Source organism: Schistocerca piceifrons, chromosome 6, assembly GCF_021461385.2.
Source record: "Schistocerca piceifrons isolate TAMUIC-IGC-003096 chromosome 6, iqSchPice1.1, whole genome shotgun sequence".
Lineage (NCBI taxonomy): Eukaryota > Metazoa > Arthropoda > Insecta > Orthoptera > Acrididae > Schistocerca > Schistocerca piceifrons.
The window spans coordinates 468835282-468858221 of record NC_060143.1 but is presented as its reverse complement, the minus strand read 5'-3'; the positions used below and the strand labels follow the sequence as shown (position 1 = coordinate 468858221).

At 42.1% G+C, this 22940-nt stretch overlaps 1 protein-coding gene across 1 annotated transcript in view; it reads left to right on the top strand.

Moving 5' to 3' along the window:
- LOC124803386 (serine/threonine-protein phosphatase 2A 65 kDa regulatory subunit A beta isoform-like) overlaps nt 1-22940 on the top strand; it is a 117478-nt gene that overhangs the window by 35950 nt on the left and 58588 nt on the right. The window contains exons 5-7 of the mRNA XM_047264571.1: nt 6098-6255; nt 6344-6502; nt 6886-7027. Coding sequence (XP_047120527.1) covers nt 6098-6255; nt 6344-6502; nt 6886-7027 — 459 coding nt within the window. The remainder of the gene's footprint in view (nt 1-6097; nt 6256-6343; nt 6503-6885; nt 7028-22940) is intronic.

Below are 22940 nucleotides of genomic sequence, written 5' to 3'. Positions count from 1 at the left end.
TGAAAACGCATCTCAGTACATTACTTTTGTTAGGTGTTCGCGTTTTCGCTGTGTTTGTTGTAATCTGACTACATATTTAATTCCTTGAACATTACTGATAACTCCAGTGATAAAATTTCTGATACCAGCACTGTAGAATTCATTGTTCCCAAACAGAAGGAGAAGAAACTATAACGTTCTGAGGGCCCCATTGTTGCCAATCAGCCAAACACGATGTATTAATTAGCATGAGCAAATGTATCAGTTTGTGCTCTACCTCCTGAAGCCTTTAACTGAAATTAGTCAGCACATAAGTCACAATTTTGTATTGTATTGAACTGGAGACCCAGAAACGACGGAGAGGCTTCGTCCGCTCCGTAGCCCTCAGTGGTACACAACCACACAACAGGCTACAGGAGTCCACTCCCCCCCCCCCCCCCCCCCGCCACCCCACACGGAACACAGGGTTCAAAATGGTTCAAATGGCTCTGAGCACTATGGGACTCAACTTCTGAGGTCATTAGTCCCCTAGAACTTAGAACTAGTTAAACCTAACTAACCTAAGGACATCACACACATCCATGCCCGAGGCAGGATTCGAACCTGCGACCGTAGCGGTCTCGCGGTTCCAGACTGCAGCGCCTAGAACCGCACGGCCACTTCGGCCGGCGGAACACAGGGTAATTATGATTTTCGAAAAATGCTTCAAATGGTTCTGAGCAGTATGGGACTTAACATCTGAGGTCATCAGTCACCGAGAACTTAGAACTTCTAAAATCTAACTAACCTAAGGACATCACACACATCCATGCCCGAGGCAGGATTCGAACCTGCGACCGTAGCAGTCGTGCGATTCCGTACTAAAGCGTCTACAACCGATCCGCCACCGCCGCCGGCCTGTGAGTTTCGACCCCCAGTGGACTCGCCCGGGAACGTCTCACACCAGACGAGTGTAACCTTAATGTTTGCGTGGTAGAGTAATTATGGTGTACGCGTACGTGGAGAAAGTGGACCTCGACACTAATCCGCCGGGCGGATTCGTGCCGGGAGTCGGCTCAGCTTCCCGCCCGGAAAGCGGTGCGTTAGACCGCACGGCTAACCGAGCGGGCATCACAATATTACTTCTCTAGGGTTGTAATACCGCCACCACCATCCAAGATATCAGCACGTGGTAGAAAGGCCTCCGATCAAAACTAGTCATGTTAAATCTGCCGTCAAGAGCCTCAGCCAATAGGAGTGACTTTCGAACAGTGCTAACCATCGGTGACCAACGTTCAGATCTGTCTCCGTCCGGATCGGAGTGCTTCTAATTCTCAGCATCTTTCGCCAAATATGGATGCATGTTGGTTATATGTCACCAGAGACCTCATGCAGAAATTATTATTTTGCAGTCAGCGGCCTTTGAGTGAGACCAGTTTTACATTTAGCGCAGATGGGGGGCAGACTATGGTTTCTTACGTTGTTTGCACCTTGTTAGTGAGTAAATGAACAGGCGACTTACTGTCTGCGTAATACTGAAACGTGTTATAATTTTCGTTCGAATAGTTCGGCTAAATTTTATATCTGATTTAAAATGACAGTCTCTCTCCACTGCTAAACGTCGTTGACGAGCGAAGACTCCCAACAATAGGTATTGGTAGCAAGTGACGTGTGTCGTTACCTAGAAACAGTCTGAGGCTTGATAAAGAAGAAAGGGGTCTGCTCGTAGCAAATTTCTTCTTGCCTTGCCAGTGAAGGCTCTTCTAGTGCAAGGTAAACAGCAATATATTTCGTTTCATTGTCTGCTTAAGGATAGATAGTGTATTCATTGTCAGATGTGAAGTATAGAACGGTTTGATAGCAGGCGGCGTTAGTCCGAAATTGATAACGCAGTTCTGAATATTTTTCTTCAGATCGCATTTAGATAATTTACGATATAATTCTGAGGAAACAGATACAAAGCAGGTTTACAAGGATCAGCGAAAATTTTACTATTGTGTACCTACTATTTAAAATAATTATCAGTGACAAATCCCGCCATATGTTAAGCCTTACGATACGTTTGAGGGTTTAGTGACATCAGTTAGCATGATCCGATCTGTGGACTAGGCAATGGAGTAAAGAGATGCGGTAGGCGGGACGATGCAACTCTTCACACCCTCTGTCACTTAAATGCGAACTCGTCTATCTTAAAATGTGCGAACTTGTACTGAACTGTATCAGTAGCATTCTAGATTGAGTGCGGAAAAGCGATATGAAAGTGACATAGTACTTTGTGGCAGCAGAGGCGGTTTTTGAGGTAGTGTTTAGTTCCTTTCTAAGTGCGCATGTTTAAAGTACATCGTGGTGCTGTAAGGGGATTGCAGAGTGATCGATAATCTTCAATTCCAAAGACCAGGTCTCAGCAAGTAGGAGAATTCCTCTGTTTCCGTGATCACGAGAGACTCCATTACTGTCGAAGATAGAAGCTATCTTTCCGTCATGACGTAGAGTATGAGATATAGCATTGTAAAGTTTGTCCAAGTGTATCATATCTCCCCCCTTATTTTCTTAATTTTTGTTTGTTATTTAGGTACGTTATTTCGTTTCTCTTCATCACCACGTTTTCCCATTTTACCCACGTACCTGCACAATTTTTGTTTTTCATCACATGCTTGCTTCAGTGTGAAAATTCGCATCTTATCACGTGGTAAAATTATACAAATTTCTAAATAAAATAAACGAAAATTGTATTGTAGGACAACAAAATACGTTATGCAGTACCATATAGCTGTATCCGTGTACTAAGTTGTCACAGACAATGCTTCAGAGCGTTTCCCGTGTAGTGTAGTAGTGTTTTAAGTAAACTAAGGAAAATAATTTATTTATCTAACTCTTACACCTGTATTATTATGGAGGCTGTAGTATTTTAAGGAAACTAATGAAATGCGTAACTCTCACTACTGCAATAAAATGGCAGCTGCGAAAGTCAGTCCGCAGTTCGTGGTCGTGCGGTAGCGTTCTCGCTTCCCCCGCCCGGGTTCCCGGGTTCGATTCCCGGCGGGGTCAGGGATTTTCTCTGCCTCGTGATGACTGGGTGTTGTGTGATGTCCTTAGGTTGGTTATGTTGAAGTAGTTCTAAGTTCTAGGGGACTGATGACCATCGATGTTGAGTCCCATAGTGCTCAGAGCCATTTTTTTTTTTTTTTGCGAAAGTCAAAAAGAGAAAGTAACACTCGAAACTGCCGTCCAAAGTGAAGCGCTTATTTTTTAAATGCTGTAAGCATTTCCGTATATTACGTCGATACGATGTGTTCAAGAAGTAATTCTTTTGTTGATGAATCAAACTCTCTTCCAGGAACAAACTTAAATTTTGTATGATTACGTATATACTACAATAATACGACTGTATCTCCGGTGACAAATGAAAACTCAAGCAGCCACAGTTGTTGTTGTTGTGGCCTTCAATCCAGAGACTGGTTTGATGCACCTCTCCAAGCTACTCTATCCTGTGGAAGCTTCTTCATCACCGAATAACTACTGCAACCTACATCCTTCTGAATTTGTTTAGTGTATTCATGCCTTGGTCTCTCTACGATTTTTACCCTCCCTGCTTCCCTCCATATACTAAATTGATGATCCATTGATGCATCAGAACGTGTCCTACCAACAGATCCCTTCTTCTAGATAAGATGTGCCACAAATGTCTCTTCTCCCCAATTCTGTTCAGTACCTCATCATTAGTTACGTGATCTACCCATCCAATCTCCAGGATTCTTCTGTACCATTACATTTCGATAGCTGCTATTCTCTTCTTGTCTAAATCATTTATCGTCCATATTTCACTCCCATACATTGCTACGCTCCATACAAATACTTTCAGAAAAGACTTGTTCATTCTTAAATCTATATCCCATGTTAACAAATTTCTCATCTTCAGAAACGCTTCCCATGCCATCGTCAGTTTACATTGTACATCCTATCTACTTCGACCATCATCAGTTATTTGCTCCCTAAACAGCAAAACTCATTTACCACTTTAAGTGTCTCATTTCCTAATCTAATTCCCTCAGCATCACCTGATTTAATTCGACTATATTCCATTATCCTCTTTTTTCCTTTTGTTGATATTCATCTTATATCCCCCTTTCAAGACACTGTCCATTCCGTTCAACTGCTCTTCTAGATCCTTTGATGTCTCTCACAGAATTACAATGTCAGCGGCGAACCCCAAAGTTTTTATTTCTTCTCCATGAATTTTAATTCCTCGTCCGAAGTTTTCGTTGGTTTCCCTTACTGCTTGCTCAATATACAAATTGAATAGCATCGGGGAGAGGCTACAACCCTGTCTCACTCCCTTCCCAACCACTGCTTCCCTTTCAGGCCCCTCGATTCTTATCACTGCCATCTGGTTTCTGTACAAATTGTACAGATTTGACCCTAATTACATCATTCTGGACATTACGTCTGCTACAGATGATAACGTCTTCAAATTAGATGATAGAATCTAAATTTTCCTTCCTAGAAGTCGATATATACCTGCATAATGAGACAAAAATTCTTTGGGCCATATATCTTTTACTCTTCGCCTCTTGGTAAACACAATGAGAAGTTATTGGTTTCGCTATCATCTGCAGACGACTTACTATCGACATTAACGCCAACACGTATCACGATCCTCTATGAACATATGAAGATTTACCATTATTTTTCGAATTCCTAAGAGGCATCGCAATTTTTTTTTCTTTTTTTGGTTGATATCTACGAGTCACGCGCCGTTCAACAGATACTGATACGGCCGTTTGCATTTCGTAGATGTTTCGGAGCTTGTTCCGGAGTTTGCTGTGCAAGAAAGGAGGATGCTGCCTCTGGGTGTTCCTCAGGCGTAGGCAGCCCTTCTATGAGGATGACGATGACGAGATGATCTGCGACCCGGGCATGAACATCGCGATGTCGCATTGGTGCGGTGCCTCGCTACCTGAAGAGGTATGTCACACCACTAGCGAATCAACGGTCATTCTGAGATTACTTTCTGCAGTTAGGCATTATATTAAGATCACGTTTGCTGTAAGACGCAATATATTCTCTCCCCTATTCATATTTTTAAATTAGAAATTAAAATTAAATTCCGAAGAAAATATTTGCTAGTCGCATTTCACTCTCATACTCGAATATTCCAAAAGTGTAGGCTATGTTGCACTCCCCACACAGGCGCACATTTTAGAGCACCTGGTAAACGGTAGGGCTATCTTCCGGGGAAACTGTCGTAGAAAGGTCATACACGATAATTAAAGGTCTTCACTAGATTCCTTTCAGGCAGGTATTCTCACATCGTTATTTTATCACACAGTCCATGCAAATTACAGAGCTACCTGAATCACATACTTAGAAATTTATAAGATAATGCAGCAATTCATTACGAAGGGTAACAATGAATCTTTACTGTATAAATACAGTAGTAGATATGCGGAATTAAAATAATTTCAGTCAGCATCTGGGATAATGATAATGCATATATGTAACAAGCAGGTCATAGCTATTAACAACAGTGAAGTAGGCCCAACATGCTCTTAGCAGATAAACTTTCGGAGTTTTTTGGAAACATTCTATTAACACGTTGTGGAACAAGTTAAGGGCGACCAAAACTAAAATTAGAACAAATTATCACTAAACTGGGTACTGAATTTGGTGTTCTAAAGACCAAGTTGGTTTTCATTGTAAATGACAGTCAGTATTTGCTCAAGAGCATGGGGTTTAACCGGATTTTCAGAATTATGTACAGATGTTGTCAAACATTCTGTTTTTCAGTATTTATTTTACTTAACGTCCCGTTTATTTTGCAGGCTCCCACTTGGTATGAGTGTACTCTTGGAGAAGTATACGAGCACAAATCAACCATCAGTTACGGTGCTGACGTAACACATCCGAACACTCGGGACACAGTTGCGAATATAGAAAAGCTAGTGGCAGGAGAAAGGAGTACCTCTCGGCTATTGGCTTGCAAGGATCTATGCGCCATTTATGGACGAGTTACTCCCACAGTAAAAGGTAATTAATCAAATCTGAAGAACTGTATACTTGAAGCTTATTGGAAAAGAAACCTCTGTAGCCAACCATCATTTTGAAACGAATTTGATTTTCGTATTTTGTTTGATTGCAGAGTACCTAGGTGACCTGTTTCATCGTCTGTGTGAGGATGAAGATATGTTAGTGCGAAGAATGGCACTGTCCATGTTGCCTGCTATAGCTGAAGACGCTGATGTCCAGTTTTTTGCTTCTCATGTAGTACCCATTTTCGAGAAGGCCCTGGAAGATAAGGTACATAAAGACAATTTCTTATACACTTACGCTCATTAACTAGTACACATAGCGAATCAGTTTTTACAACTTCCGTTTATTTTTACAGATTGGTCTTCACTTGGAGGCGACACAGGCTTTAATCGCTTTGCTTAAAGCTAAGAAACTATCTGATGATGTATACAGACATCTTCTGCCAGTTCTGTATAAATACGCAGAGGATTCATATTGGCAAGTTCGGTTCTTAATTGCCAACAGCATTAATGATGTAAGTATGTTAAATATTTGTTTTCCTTAGTGTTGGATACGTACTTATAATCTATATAATACTTCTTAGTGTTACTAAGGGACACTCGTAACCGCATTGTTAAGTCACAACTATTCAAATTCGGTTCAGGTAAATCTTCTTAGATACGTAGTGCACTCAGCCAAGTTGTGATAGTTGAAAGAAGGAAGTGTATTTCGTTCCATTTGTGAGCAGGGATACCGGCGTATCTGGCGTAGTTTCTATATGAACTGACATATTGGCAATGCACCTGATACAGCAGAACATTTTTACAATTTTGTTCTAACAGTTTATCTCGTTAGCACATAAATGATACGTTTATAGAATTATGTGGTTATTATAATCTTGTTTTTCATCTTTTATAGATTCACAACTCTGTGAGTTCATTTATCCTGCAATCAAGCTGCGTCTCACTGATGCTGAAGTTCTCAAGCGACGCAGAAACAAGAGTGCGCTCTGCAGCAGATCGCTGGTTTCAAGGATGTTTCAACTTTTTGGCGACATCAAGTGAGGTGTAGGTGTCCTAAACCATATTCGGACGAACAGTTGAAAATTCGTAGCTGTGATTTTTCGAGTTAACGCCACATCACAGCCTGTCATGTTGGGCCCAGTTTACTAAAGTACAAGTGAACAACTCTAAATGGTTTATTCTGAAAAATTTTGGCAATAAAACCCATTTAAAGCTTCTACAGTGGAATGTTTTATTGTAGAAAATAGCAGTAGTTCGCAATCCATAATTGACAAGATGTTAAAAGTAATTCTCGTATTCAGTTAATAATTTACGCTTTCCAAGGTATATTTTACTCCGGAGTAAAGTTTACTACTTCTTTTCCAGCATGAATTGTACCCACAATTTTCTTCCATTCTTAAAACAACGTTTACATAAAGACCAATCAATTTGCATCCCGCCGCTCTCCCCCCCCCCCCCCTCACTCACACCCACCCTCCACATACACATACACCCACCCACTAACAAACACACACATACAGACACAGACACACACACACACGCACGCTGACAAGATTTTGGTACTGTTTCCATCTTCACATAAAAGGCAAAAAAAGAAGAAAAAATATTATCTAGAGTAGAATGTACTTGCACCAGCATTTTCAGCATTTCCAGTACTTGTAGAAGTCAAGGAGGGAGAAGGATACACTCCAGTATGTTATGTTATTAACGCGTGTTGTACTTATTAGGTTTATATGATACACATTAGTGCATACTCACCATCACCTACTGTCAAAGACTTTCAAACTTATGTATCCCGATAGGAAATGTGTATTAATGACGTGTAATATAATAACAACAACACTGAATCTTTTCATTACAACTTAATGAGAAGATAGGAAACAGCGAAATGCCATAAAATGCAGTGCCAGGATATCGTTCACGTACCGGCCGAAACTAGTAGAAAATCAAATTTTTGACAGCCGCTGATAACGTAACTCTATAACTATATCTTTGGTGAAACGTATTGCAGTTGTGGAGCACCAAATTGTGAAAATATTCTTAGGTTTATACACCATAATGCACAAAATTGTGTGTTCTCGTGACCGCAAACTTTCACAAATGCAGAAGACAAACTATGCTAGATCCTCCATAAAAAACAAAAGGAGCATACGTTTGGAACGGTGTGCGATGGATTATTTGCGGGAATAGTTGTTGGCGAAAGCATATGGAATTTCCCTACAGGTGGTAATGCTGGGAGTGAGTAACTGATATTTAATTTCGGCAGCTGAATATGAATATCATGGCACCTAACATGGAACTTCTTGTAATAGCGTTTTCTGGATAGTTTTAAATCTACAGGGTGGAAAGTATTTAAACCTACAAACTCTGGGAGGTTGTAGGGGACATCGAAACAAATATTTTTCCGTAATATCATTTTCCTATGAGGATTATTTATAACGGTGTAGGCCGTATTACGCTTTTCAGTTGTTAGAGGCCGTGTTACGATCTTTAGTTGTTAGAGGGCGTATTACGCTCTTCAGTTGTATGCAACTGGTGTCCACCAGTGTAGTAGTGCATTGTCTCTGTTTACTAATGGACCGATACACCTGAGTAGTCGATTTCAAATGGCTCTGAGCACTATGGGACTCAACTGCTGAGGTCATTAGTCCCCTAGAACTTAGAACTAGTTAAACCTAACTGACCTAAGGACATCACACACATCCACGCCCGACGCAGGATTCGAACCTGCGACCGTAGCGGTCTCGCGGTTCCACACTGCAGCGCCTAGAACAGCTCGGCCACTTCGGCCGGCTAGTAGTCGATTTGAGAGACCGCATTTTCTTTTCTTTCACCTGCAACCATTCAGTCTCCCACTGATGCATGATGCGTCGATCACAAAATGATATGATGGTGTGCAACAGGATGGGGGACTGACAGGCAGCACCATCACGATACACTTCCACGCTGCTTTGTCGGCCACGTCGTTACTCTGTATCTCGATGTGGCCAGGTATGCAGCAAAACATCACCCCCTTGCCACGGTATTGGATCTGCTGTAACGAGTCGTGGATGAGCTGAATCAGATAATCTATTGCATACATTTTGTGAAGTGCTGGTAGTTCACTGAGCAAGACGGAACGGACAAGAAACGTTGTATAGTGATGTCTGTGAATCCCCTCCAGTGCCATAAGAATGCCATGTCAGTCAGAATCATAATTTGTAAATTGTTCCGGAAGACGCACTTTGAGAACCCCATCAGGCAAAACAGCAGAATACCTGAGAATATTCTCTTGCTGGAACCCATCAGCACAAATAACGATAAAATCGTGGTTTATACTTAAAATGGACGAAAACAGAGTTGTAAAAACATAATCTTAGTACAAGTTTTCTTATACCATGTCAATTTAAAATCACTTTGGGCCTCTGAAGACACCAACGCTTTTCCATTCTTGGCTGTGTATTTTGAGGTCTGATAGATCCATATCCTTGAGACAGTCGGTAGTACATATCCCAAATGGCTTGGTTGCATGGGGCCGATTCCTGAACAGCCGTTCAGTGGTGGCTTCGACCACTACGCTAAATGCCACTGACTGAGGTGACGCTGAGATTTTCAGTGCCTGTCGAGCCAAAAGGATACATCGTCGAATTCAGAGTGGTCGTTCAGCAGCCTCTGCACACAGACTGTGAACTACGCTCGTCCGAAAGGCTCCAGTCGATATCCAAATACCCTCCACACGAAAAGCGTCTAACATCACGAGGTAAGAAATAAGGGCTGATCCATAGAACGCGCTGTCATAATCTAAACGTAATCGAACAAATGTCCTGTAAAACTGCAGGGGACGGAAGCGTCAGCTTCCCCTATTTGTCCAGTAAGACATTTCAAAGTATTCAATGGCTGGAAGCCCTTTGTTCGTATGTCTTTCAGGTGTGGAAGCCTAAGTTAATTTCGTGACAAATAACAAAGCCAAAAAGCGATCAGTTTCTTGAGAACGTAAATTATTGTTCCCCACTGTGAGTATTTTTTAGATAAAACTTACATGAGCACGGTTAAAATGCATCCATGTTGTCTTCTCTGGTGACGCCCGAAAACCAGTTGTCCTGGCCCAGGTTTCTAGCTCCTAACAGTCAGCTGTAACTGCATCGTCGTCTTTGTAAGGTTAGAGGAAGAACAAAAGATTGCAAAGTCATCCACAAACAAAGAGTATCTGACAAGGCTCTTCAATGCAGAGGAAATGACATTGACAGCAATGGCAAACGGTATGACATTGAGTACAATGCCATGGAAGACACCGTTCTCTTGAACATAGCAGTCAGACAAAGGATCGCCAACCCGATGTCGAAAACGCTGGGTCTCGAGAAAGGATTGGGTAAGAAGTGGAGGGCTAAGGATGTTGTACCTCCAAGTAGTGTCGTATGTTTTTTCGAGGTCAAAAATCATACAAACCAAATGGTCTCGGTGTAAGAAGGACTCCTGTATCGTCGTCTTCAGTACAGTTAAGTTGTAAGGGGTTGAACGGTAGCGCCTGAAACCGCACTGGGAGCGGCTCAGTTAACCTCAGGATTCCAGCAGTCAGGCATGGCGGTGGTTGACCATGTGTTCAGGAATATTACTCATACTGCTAGTAAGGGCTGCACTATGGTAACTGTTAGGGGCGCTATGGTCGTTGCCATGTTTCCAAAATGGAATTAATGCTGCCTCCTTCCAAGTCGTGGGGTAGTGTCCATCAAACCAGATCTCATTGATACAAGAGAGGAGCTGTAGTTCTGTCGTTTCGCTTCAGGGCACAGATGACAAATCATGGCATAATGGATCTCATCAGATCCTGGGGCAGTGTCTCTACCCACAGACAGAGCTGATTCCATTTCCCACATGGAGAAGGAAGGTTCTACTCATTATACGATGATAAATGGAGTTTCCTCATCTCAACAGTCCTATGTAACACCTGGAAAGCAGCTACTTGTCTGGATGACGTAATGACAGTAAGAAAGTGTTGAGCTAAAACCTGAATCATGTCTTCTGTTGCGTCCCGCAAGACCGCATTACTTGAAAAAGTCATAAGGGATGCGCATGGCCCTTGCCTGAAATCAGCCTTATTAAGTCTGAAATTTGTACAGTGGAAGTGGACCATTGGATCAATTATTGGAAGTTGTAAATTCCTTGCAGGAAGCCCTCTTCCGTTCTTCTATCTCTCACCTCCATGTGCTTTCGTGGATCTGAAGGCATGAAGGTTTTCTGTAGTTGGATGGTGTTTGAAGGTATGCAGAGCTGTTCGTCTGGCCCCGATTGACAATCGACATTCGTCATTCAACCAAGGTACAGGACATAGTCAGAGGTGATTACTAGACCTTGGGATGGACACGGCAGCAGCGCATTGCATCTCACAAGTGATATGGGCACCGTCTCTTGTACACAATCCTTTTGCTCAAAATTAGCCTGTCGATTGTACTGCCACCAACTTACCCTTTGTATCACACATCTTCGTGGTCTCCTGTCAGCCTCCATTCAAGTCAGAAGACGGATCCACATAGGGGAGAGGTCACTAGAATATAAATCTGTAGCCACTTCCCACTGAACTAAGTCTGCAATAGCTGGGGAACAAAAAAAAAAAAAAAGGTCAAGGGCTGAAACAGATCTTGTAGCTGTGCAAAAGTGTGTCATCTGACCCGTGTTCAGAAGGTAGATATTCTCGGAATGGACGAGTCGCTCAATCATCCGACCACTGGAGCAAGCGGTAGCCGAGTCCCACAGCACTTTGTGTGCTCTGAAGTCCCCCAGAAAGAGGAATGGGCGTGGGAGTGCCCAGAAGAGTTCTGTCAGTCCCTCTACATCCAGAGACATCGAGAGGTGGAAGATACCAAGGGATAGCGTGGTGTTAACAGGTGCTAGAACTATCATGGCACTTGCTTGTATGGTCATGGCAACAGAGACAGGAGAGGAATGTCATCTGTCATCAACAAAAACAGCCATTCCACCTTTAGTCCCGTCTCCAGTAGTATCGTCCTTCCTGTAGGGTTGGTAACCCTGTAATTCAGGTGCGTGGGCGACTTTAAAATGATTTTCTTGTAAGCAGATGCGGAGCGCCGCGCGTAGTGGCCGCGCGGTTTGAGGCGTCATGTCACGGACTGTCCGACCCCTCCCACCAGAGATTCGAGTCCTCCGTCGTGCATAAGCGTGTGTGTTGTTCTTAGCATAATTTAATTTAAGTAGTGTGTAAGTCTAGGGACCGCTGACCTAAGCAGTGTGGTCCCTTAGGAAGTCAGACACATTTGAACATATAGATGCAGAGCGGTTTCTCCTGGACTAGGAGCTGTAATTCATCCAAATGTGATCGGTATCTATTTAAAATCCACCGCTACGCAGATGTCCATAAGGAAGTCATTGTTTAGCGATACTTAGTAGTTTCTCTTTCCCTCAGAGGCGGTGTTTTACTTGGGAGGACAGGGGGAACGGTAGTCGGTTCCCGGCTCTCCGGCCTCTCCGATTCAAGTCCACACCCTAAAGAGCATAGTCCAGGTCTGAGAGGGAGAGAGTTCCCCGATGCGAAGGATTAACTGCCAGTTTCTTCAACTTGGAACTACTTTTTGAAGGACGTTTTTCCTTACTCGTGGGATGAGTTGGTTGCTTAGGTTGAGGGATGGCTTGGTAGACTTCTGATGGTCAGCAGAGGTGTGTTGTTTGTTTGGTTGTAGGGCGCAAAAACAACTTGGGTCATACGCGCCTATGTCAAAATTGTAGAACACAAAGATAAATAGAGGAGTTAAACACGACTACTCATTAATCCCAATAGACGGAAGAGAAGACAGTTAAAATCAGGGACATGGAGAAACGCGTATAAAATACGCCATAGAAAAACGGAGGTCCTGAAGTAAAAATTAAGTGGCCTTCGTCATATTGATGCGACGGGCAGAAAGTAATACGTGCTCGAAAGCCCGCCTGTCGTTCGCTAAAACGGCTGATAACTCAGACGGCAAACACAAACGTGAACGAAAGCGGTTAAAAATAGGGCATTCTGTCAGGAAATAGCGGATAGTCAAAAGTTGGGCACAATGTGCACAAAGTATTGGGGGGCACCACTTAACAGATGCCGATGGCTAAAGAGACAGTGGCCAACATGCAACTTAGTAAAATGATCTCTTTGCGGCGAGAGGCCCGAAAGAAGTGAAAAGTCTCTGTAAATTGAAGCAGAAAATCAGTACTCAGGTAATGAATCTTAAATTCAATAAGCAGTGTCTTGGAGCAGGTGTCACACCGAACTATGCGAAAGTCAGAACTGGACTGCGGTCGGCCCTCGCCTTGTCATTGAAATCCAAAAGAGAGATGAACTGGATTAGGGCCCAATTACGTGAATGATGCATGCATAAAGACCCGTTGGTAAAGAATCATTCAGTTTACATTTACAATTATGTGACGATCTGTCTAGTACTCAGTTTCAATTTTTTTTTTTGTTTTTGTTTTTGGCATGAAATTTCTAATAGAGTAAGCAATAATGTTGAAAGAATAGAAAAGTGGCATAAGGAAAAGCTACGCATACTTTTAAAGCTTCAGAAGATTAATGTCGTAAAAAGTAAAGGTGGCGTTGGACAACACCTCTTTCATGATAGGGTAGCTAACTTGACAAATATTGAGTTGAATGAGGATGAAAAATACTTTGCTGAATAAAGGTGTACAACATAATGTCACTCCAAATGTTAATAACAGAACCGTTACAAGAGTGATAGTTGAAACTAAAATGGCTTGTGAATCGCTAAGATGACGAAACTAGAAGCTGCGGACACATCCGTTAAAGTTAATGAAGCTTTATCCAGTCAATTGGAATACTATCGTCAATCACGAGAGTCGTATCTTAAAAATCTTAATACAAAGTTATAAAAAGAGAAGGCAATGGTCATCCGCGCAGATAAGGGTAATACAGCGGTCCTCATTCATGAAGAAGACTACATTAGGATAACCGAGGAATTCTTTTCTGAAAATAAGATAATAAACGTTCACAAAGACCTAACGTAGAAGTTCCAGATAAATCTACGGAAAAAGATAGACAGCTCCCAATTTCTGCTTAACGATTATGAAATGAAATCTCTAAAAATGATAAATCCTGAACTCTCCCAACTGAGATCGCAGGTTAAGATACATAAGAAGGGAAATTAAGTCGCTCCAATTGTTAAGCAGTCCGGAATTGCCGCGAGGTTAGAGACGCCATGCACTGATTGCGCGGCCCCTCCTGCCGGAGGTTCGTATCCTCCCTCAGGTATAAGTGTGTGTGTTGTTCTCAGCATAAGTTAGTTTAAGTAGTGTGTGAGTCTAGGGACCGATGACTTCAGCAGTTTGGTCCCTTAAGAATTCACACACATTTGACCACTTTGACCAATTGTTAACAATTTGTCATCGCCATGCTGTAAACTAAACACGTTTCTTAACAACAAGCTTAAAGCAGTGTACACATTCACTACCAATTTTGGAGTGAAAAACAGTTCTGACCTTGCTAATGCGATTAAGGATATACATATTCCAAATAATGCGACACTAGCTTCCCTAGATGTAAAAAACCTCTACAGTAGTGTCCCAATAAAGGAAACGACACGGATCATAAGACGTAATCTGCTAACTCATAACAAGATTAGTACTGCAGAATACACAGAGTTAATAGAACTTTTAGAATTTGCTTTAACTTATAACTTTTTTACCTTCAATGGCAAAATATATCAACAAAAAGACAGTCTCGGGCTGAGTAACAGTTTGGGTGGTACGTTGGGAGACATTTTTATGAACGATTTGGAATGTGAGTTCTTCGCTAATTTTCCACAACTAAAAGACAAGACTTTATTTTATAAACGTTATGTCGATGACATCTTGCTACTGTTAGACGGAGACGAGAATGAGGTTACCGCATTTTCTCAAGCTATAGGTAGCATGCAGCAAAAAATAGATTTTACTACAGTAGCAGAAGAAGCGAGCTCCATTAACTATTTAGACCTTACTATTAAGAAAGTTGGTAACAGACATAAATTTTCACTTTTCAGAAAGCCGGCATGTATAGATACTGTTATCGGTGTCAGTTCATGCCACCCACCAAGATATAAAAGGGCCTCCTTCACCTCAATGATCCACCGACTCTTTCGATTACCATTTGCCGACAATGATATCTGAAGGCAACTTGCAGTAGCCAATGGTTCTTCTGCAAATTATGTTATGCGTCCATACATTAGGATAAAAAAATAGAACATAAATAGTAGGCAGTCGCATAATTACCCAGCAAAAAGTAGTAAATAAAAACTGAAAACTATTCCAATGAAATTTTACGGAATAACGTCCCGACAAACAGAAAAATGTTTCAGGAAATCTAAGGCTGGCTGTGGTTTCCAAGTTAACAACAATCTGAAACACCGTGTAAAACATTATGTGAGTAATAATTCTGATAAATTTGGTGCTTATGGGGTTTACAAGGCCGTTTGTAACAGTTGTGACAAATTGCACGTCGATCATACTAGCCTTTCTTTTAAAGTAAGATTCAAGGAGCATTTGCAGGCGCAAAACTGCATTGGGAATGCATTTGGCAGAAATCGGCCACACTATACGTAATATTGAGAGCTGTATGCGTATTCTGCACAGGGCGGAAAGGGGTCGTGCTCTCGATTTGTTGGAGATTTATAAGACCAAGAAGCATGAGCCCACAAGAGTACTCAATGGACAGAGCAATTTTGTGCCCAACACCTACTTTGCCTTATTTGATGACGTATTACAATAACTAATTAATGGATCACTTATTTATATCTAGTCTTGTTGCTGATTTATGTCGAGAACAGTATGCATTTGCCTGATTTCCATACATTCGTCGCTATAATCCTGTAACTGATTATATCCTGTCTATTCATGGATTGTATGGCCAGACTATGTAATCTTATTTATTCACCGTTAATTATATCGTATCTATTTGTGGGTTGTATGGTATAGCGTCCCCAGTGCTATATTACGAAAGAACTTGAAAAATAGTATTTATAAAGAAGACACATCCATAAACTGAATAATATTTTTTTTTCTCATGTAGCCATAAAACAATAATTTCTCTGTCGAGAAATGCAAAGAAATGCAATGCAAAGAAATATAACAAAGTGATCTAAAGAGACGACAAGATACGCTCTTTTGTTAATGTATTAGTCGTCTTGACTTCCTCTTTTGTCTTGAATGTGTATAGAGGGACATCTTGCGAGTGCTGGCAAATGTAAGCATATTTGTATGAATTAAGCATATAATATACTGATTTAATATTATTGTGCACTTTTAATTTGTAAGAGGTGATCCCGATTTCATGTCCGCCTTCCTTGAATTAACCTGCATTCAAGTAATTTACAGTTCAACAATCGCAGCTGCCGATGCAGCCAACGACGCCATTACGTGGCGATATTAACTTATGAAAAATTAGCGGAAGCGGAAAACTCGCCCGCTATTAACATAATATTAATTTTTCTCCACAGCCGCCCGACGATGCAGAAAATACTTAGCTTTAAGATTCTTATTTTCAGTACCATAGCCGAGACCCACAGCCAGGACTCTGACTACAATACAATGGTTAACGGAGGTAAGAAAAATACTCTCGCGCGTGTGTGGGCCGCAATTTTAATTAATAACTTAAGATCATATGCTTTAAAGTGAACTGACTAGCTGAGGAAATTAATATGAAAAGTTCATTACATTGTACAACTTATATGCTCATGTTTTAAGATTCAGCGAGTCTAACATTCATTAACATAACAAATAATTTAAGATTAATATTGCTAAAATGGAGAACTTCAGGAAAGCATTTAATCGTAAATTCAAAATTAAATGAAATATCATTTTTATTGGGGCTCACCACATAAGTTGGCAACAATCAAATAATAATAATAACAATAATAATATATATATTAAATTACGACGGCCGACGGACGCGAGAATGGCCAGACTATGTAATCTTATTTGTTCACCGTTGATATGTTGTATAAACCTCATCTGTGGGAGACATATCACGATGTACGAAAAGCCTCCTAGCGGTTAAGTTCTTACGTTCGCTACGCGCCTACGTAACATCCTGGCGGCCAAGTCAACAAAAGGCGCTGATCATTGATCTGTCTTTTCTTCCATACAGTTATTTTATCATTTAGCCATTTTATCTTTCATAGGTAATTTATAAGTTGCTATTGCCAGTGTATTACATATATTTTATTTTTCACCGTAAATTGACCAAAAAAGTTTCAAAACCTATCACCTTTACACATTTTCTTTAAGCAATTTTACACGTCACCATATTAGTCTTTCATTTTATCACAACTGGTTTCTACAGTAATTATCAAAATTTATAAGTCTGCTATGTGTATTTTATCTACTGTATTTTTATCATATTATGGTTCTTATGTAAATGAAGAATACCTCTAAGCTCACACTAGCAACACCAATGGAGCATATAGGGAACCATATTTCTGGTAGCTACTGAAGTTCAGTATGTTTTGTACAGCAACATCAGTTGCAAAATGACTGTGTGGACGATATGGCCTATTTCACATCACATTTAATTCAACGTGACGATGCTTTTCTGAGTGCATTTCTATGTTTATACGATGCCATTACGGCTTTATCACATTAGGATATGATGTAGAACAGGTGTGTTTTACCTTATTTTATCTGTACCTTCCCATTTTGTGTCAGACTATATCTTGATAGGAAATACTGTATTGTTTTGAAGGATGGATCCTCTCCTGGACCCACCATCTCCATACAATCCATGCCAAGGCATGCTCCCACCTCTGTCTCCTCAAGCTTCTTTCTGGCTGTACATGGGGTCTGGACACCGCCACCATACTCCACACATATAAATCAATCATCCACCAAGTCCTCTGCTACGTACACCCTGCATGAATCTCCGCCCCTCCTACCTTTTACAAATCCCTTCAAATCCTAGAACACCATGCACTCCACCTCATCTATTGCATCTGTCTCCCCTCCCCCATACGGTTCCCATATGACCTTGTTCCCTCATTCCATTCCCACACCTCCTCCTTTTCCTAGAACAGATACAGATCCCCTACACCTCCTGTAAACTTGATCCCCCTCACCTGCTTGTCTCTCCCATCCTTTCCGACGCCTGTCCACTGCTGCTCCTGTATTCCCATGTCTTACCTGCTCTCCATCTCTCCACTTTCCTTACCCTCTCCCAAGGTGGCTTCCACCAGCTCCCCCTCCCTGATGATGCCCTCATCCCCTCCATCTACCCCTCCTACCAACTTTGATCCTCCCCTTCCACAACCTGTGTTTTTTCCTTAGGGCACCCTCTCTCTTCTCTCCCTCCTCTCTTCCCCCCCCCTCCTCCCCCAGGCTTCCCCTAGCCCCCTATACCTTCTTTCCTCCCCCTCCCATCTCCTCTGCCACTGCCGTCTACACCCTCCCCCCTCCCTCCTCCGCCATCTTTTTCCCGTTTTGGTAGGTCCCCGGTCTCATACACGCAAGTAAACACTCGCGCACCGAGGATCATCACCATCGGTTCTTTGTGTGTGCCCTCGTGTTAATGCTTCAGTGTTTTCACCGCCAACGCTCCATCGTTCACATGTATTTTTTACTCATGTGTCGACTGTATTTTGTCCACCATTATGTTTTGTTATTCTGTGTCTTCCTTGTTACTATTTGTACTATCTGTGGCCGAAGAGAGGCGTCCTATTGCCGATACCGGCCCACCTTTTCTATAAGGTGTTAAAATAGCAACAAAGAAAGAAGAAAAAGAAGGATAGACTGCCCATTAGTTGTACATTTTTTATATTGTACATCTGAATATGGTCATTACTGACTGATACCGATCATCGTCGAAGGAATTAATACTGTGATCGAAGACTGGAACAAAAAACATTTGACATATATCAACGTCCGGTATGTTAGCTCTGTTCCCATTGTCCTATTGTATATCTTAAGATCCTTGCTTTCGTTGTAGGCTACAAATAAACCATTTTGCATCTATTGGCTGTTAAATGCATTCCAGTGACCACTCAGAAGAATGTGAGTACCGGTGCCCCAGCGTTTTCTGGTGAGGTATACAGCTGGCAGTTGCAATTTGAGGGCGTTGTGTTGGACCAAGCACAAGCAGTGCAACATATTAATGCAGTCAAAGCTCTAAGGTCAGTCAGTTTGATCAAAAAAGTATGGCCTTTCGGTCGTTTTGTTGGAGATGTCAATGACCTTCCATGACTCATCCACAGGTTTTTGAAGCGGTTCTGGGAGACAGGTCAGTACACGAGGCGTGTTGGACAAACTGTACCTATGTCAAGCGGCAACTTTGTCACTTGTGAAATGTGTTGTTGACAGACGAGGCCAGACATCCTCTGATACAAGGTGATGGCTGTGTTCGTATACGGAAGCTCCTCGTGCGCGGTTTATAAAATAAATAAAATATTAATTATTATATATGAATGATAGTGATTGGATGTAATTAATATTTGCTTATCTGGAACGTGGACGTTTAATTATTTGGTATCAGACGCTTGACAATGGCTTTTTTGTAAATGCAATGTTATTCGTAGTTGACCGTGAAATGTGATTCAAATAATCGGACTTCGTATTTAAATCGTTTCCAAAGACTGCTGCGGTAGGTGCGGACTCAAATCTAAATCTCAATATTAGAATAATTTGCCAGCCATGTCAATACGTCGTACAGAGGTGACTGTCTACTAAACATAAAAAGTTTACACAGATATATTCAACGAATTAGCCTACAGTTAAATAATTCTACTTACTTTCATAAATATAAATTCTTTACAGAATCGAGTGCCTAGTAAGATTGCAACTCGCAGTGTTCTTATATAACATCAAATATGGCGGTGCGCCAGTTAATAAAATATACGTGCTTCCTGCACCAGTTGTTCCGCAAGACCTACCTCTTGCTAATTAAACATAAGAGTGTCATAATTGTATTTTGTTTTATCAGCGACATAGCGCTGCAGTTCTTTGCCATAGGCTTTATTTATTTGTCAGAGATTAATTATTTAATCAAGATTTCGCGTTTCCGAGGAAACTCACGCACGGCATGCAAATGTGCCTTTATAGGTTCCTGCTAAATGTTGTCCAGTAAATCGACGTATTTCCAAGGGTCTGTGAGGACAAGCAAACGAATCTTCTCGTTTCCTATGGCCACCTCACTGGCCAGACGGTACATGGAACGTGTCCTGTTCGACCATATGGTAACTGCTGCATAAGGTGGTGGCCCTGAATTCATTCGAATGCCAGAGCCTGGATTACAGGTGCCAACAGGCATGTCTTGCGAAGCCTGACACTGAACTGAGGGAATGACCGGCGGTGATTCCCTAACTCAACCCAATGTACACGTGTCGGACACGCTTGACACACATGTTCCTTCTCATCCTGTTCCCCAACAAACTCTCCAACAACTGTCAAGGGCTGTTATTGAAGAATGGGAACGGATACCACAAGGTAACTTTCATAGACTTACATGGAGCACGCCACATAAGTGTCAGGGAGTGATGAATGCTCACGGAGAGCCGAGACGTAATTGAAGCTCAAAGTCGCATGAAAAGCACACAGAGTGACGAGCTGAATGATAGTTTACACTTTGTTTTCGACTCCTTTCGGACGTTTCATTTCTTTTCATGCAGACGGTCGGGGATGGAATGACATTTCCTTGCATACATAGTTTGTGAAAAATAGATGCATAATTTGGTAACGTAACCAGTCCTCAAGTATTTCTAAATGAAATATGGTAGACGCCCAAAGTCATGTTCCCTCATTTATTTTCAGCAGCGTATCTTTCAAACAACCCGTATTTTAACTTCATGTAGTGCTTCACTGCAGACGTTCGCCATAATACCGCACCGTTACAAAAGCCCTCGTGAATTCTCAATTTGATTGGTGGTTACAGATTTAACAGGCGCTATTATAATGTCTAATAAAGTGACGTAGTGAGCGGAATAGCGGAACGAAGTTTGAATTTCTTCCCTGAGTATCGGAAAGTCGTATTAAAACCGCTTCTGCTCCCTTGGTCGCTCTAGTCTCGTCTCTACAAAAGAGTCATAAAGCTTTACGACATCATACAGGTTTATGCAGTGTCATATGAATTTAATTTTTTCATAGAGATAGGAACATCGTTTCATTGTATCGTGATCGACGAATGACGTTATTCAAATGTCATATAGCCGTAAATCGATTAGTAGTTGCGAAGGTAACAGCGGGAAAGACCGCAGCCTCTTTATTACTGCACACGATCCTCAGCAGGAACACAGACCCACACTTTTAGATGCTTGGCGATTTTATATATCCTGTTGATCTTCTCGTCTGCTAACAAATTCAGGGAATAACAACACTGCTAGCAAGCTGAAGGTAACTGCCGTTCTGAATGTGCTCATGTCGTTGTAGTAAACATAATTACTTTCAGTTCAGCATATCACGTGACTGTGGTGACTTCAGATCTTCCGGAGATATAGACGTTGCGATTGCGAACAAGATCTACAAGAAGCACGACCTGGATCACGGTGAGATCCTTCCTCACGTATTTCCGGCGTCGACTTTTCTCATACCATGGGATCAAGGGTATACCACTAACACAAACGAATTTTTTATTTAAAGAAGGTCTGTATAACACATTTTTGGCCGTCTTCCACATACTTTTATCTGCCTTCGTACAAATTTTCCATTATAATCAAACATTTTTCATCCCACTCAACAAGTGCTTGAATTGTGACACGAGGGAAATCTGCCGCCTGTGAGGAAACGCATTTCATGTCTGCTATTTTCACTACTACGTCGTTGTTGAACCGTTGCGATCCAAGGAACTCCTTTATGTACGGAAGCAGCTGAAAATCACTGGGCGCCAGGTTTGAATTTTATTGTGGAGGTCCCGGTTGTTCCCTTCGAAAAGACACGGTTGTACATCTCGGAACTCTGAGAGATGACTCGGCTACAAGTGGCGTTCAACCGAGCACATGGCATCCTGGGAGCACACGCGCAAGCGTACTGTGGCGACCACGCGTCGTTCTCCCGCTTACTCACAAAGGTACGTTATACAACAAATACCTTTTAAAACTCATTCCAGACGTACTGGTTTAAAACTATAAAATTGAAAACGGCAGGGGAAAATCCGCTAGGGGAAAATCTGCCAGGGCCATACCAAGCTCCCAGAAATCCAAAGAACTAAACCAATCGAAACCCTACAGAAAACAGAAACGTCAACAGCACTCGTAATGTGTCTAAGAGGTCAGACGCAGATATACCCGTAAAGAAGCAATTGTCTGTGTGTAGTACGTTATTAGCAAGTCTGGTTTCTAAATGAGCAAGTGCACAAGTGAATTCAGTCGGCGACCAGCTTACTTTCTCGCTCAGAACACCATAGGCTGTCTCCAGCACACAAGGTGCCTGTACGCTCTGTCGGCGTCAGCCGCAACCATTTTGCTGGCTGCCAGCATCGTTGGTTCCGCGTCCTTCCTTGCAATAACATTAGCGGCTGTTGCAGATACGGACCCTTCCCTCCTTCAAGTGGCAGGTAAGGACGAAAGTGCAAAATTTTATGGCTTAAGTGCTCGGGTAGGGTCTTGAATCGCTGGAAGCCCGGCTGGCGGTTCCATCTGGACGCCAGTTATTGTCAGGCTTGGCTGGTGGCGGGCGTTCAGCAGGCTGGCGAGGTAGCGTCTGAGGGAGTTGCTCAACCTCCACTGGTTGTTCTCCCCACCCTGCGGAACGGGAGGAGGAGGAGATTAGTGTTTAACGTCCCGTCGACAACGAGGTCATTAAAGACGGAGCGCAAGCTCGGGTGAGGGAAGGATGGGGAAGGAAATCGGCCGTGCCCTTTCAAAGGAACCATCCTGGCATTTGCCTGAAGCGATTTAGGGAAATCACGGAAAACCTAAATCAGGACGGCCGGAGATGGGATTGAACCGTCGTCCTCCCGAATGCGAGTCCAGTGTGCTAACCACTGCGCCACCTCGCTCGGTTGTGTGGCACGTGAAC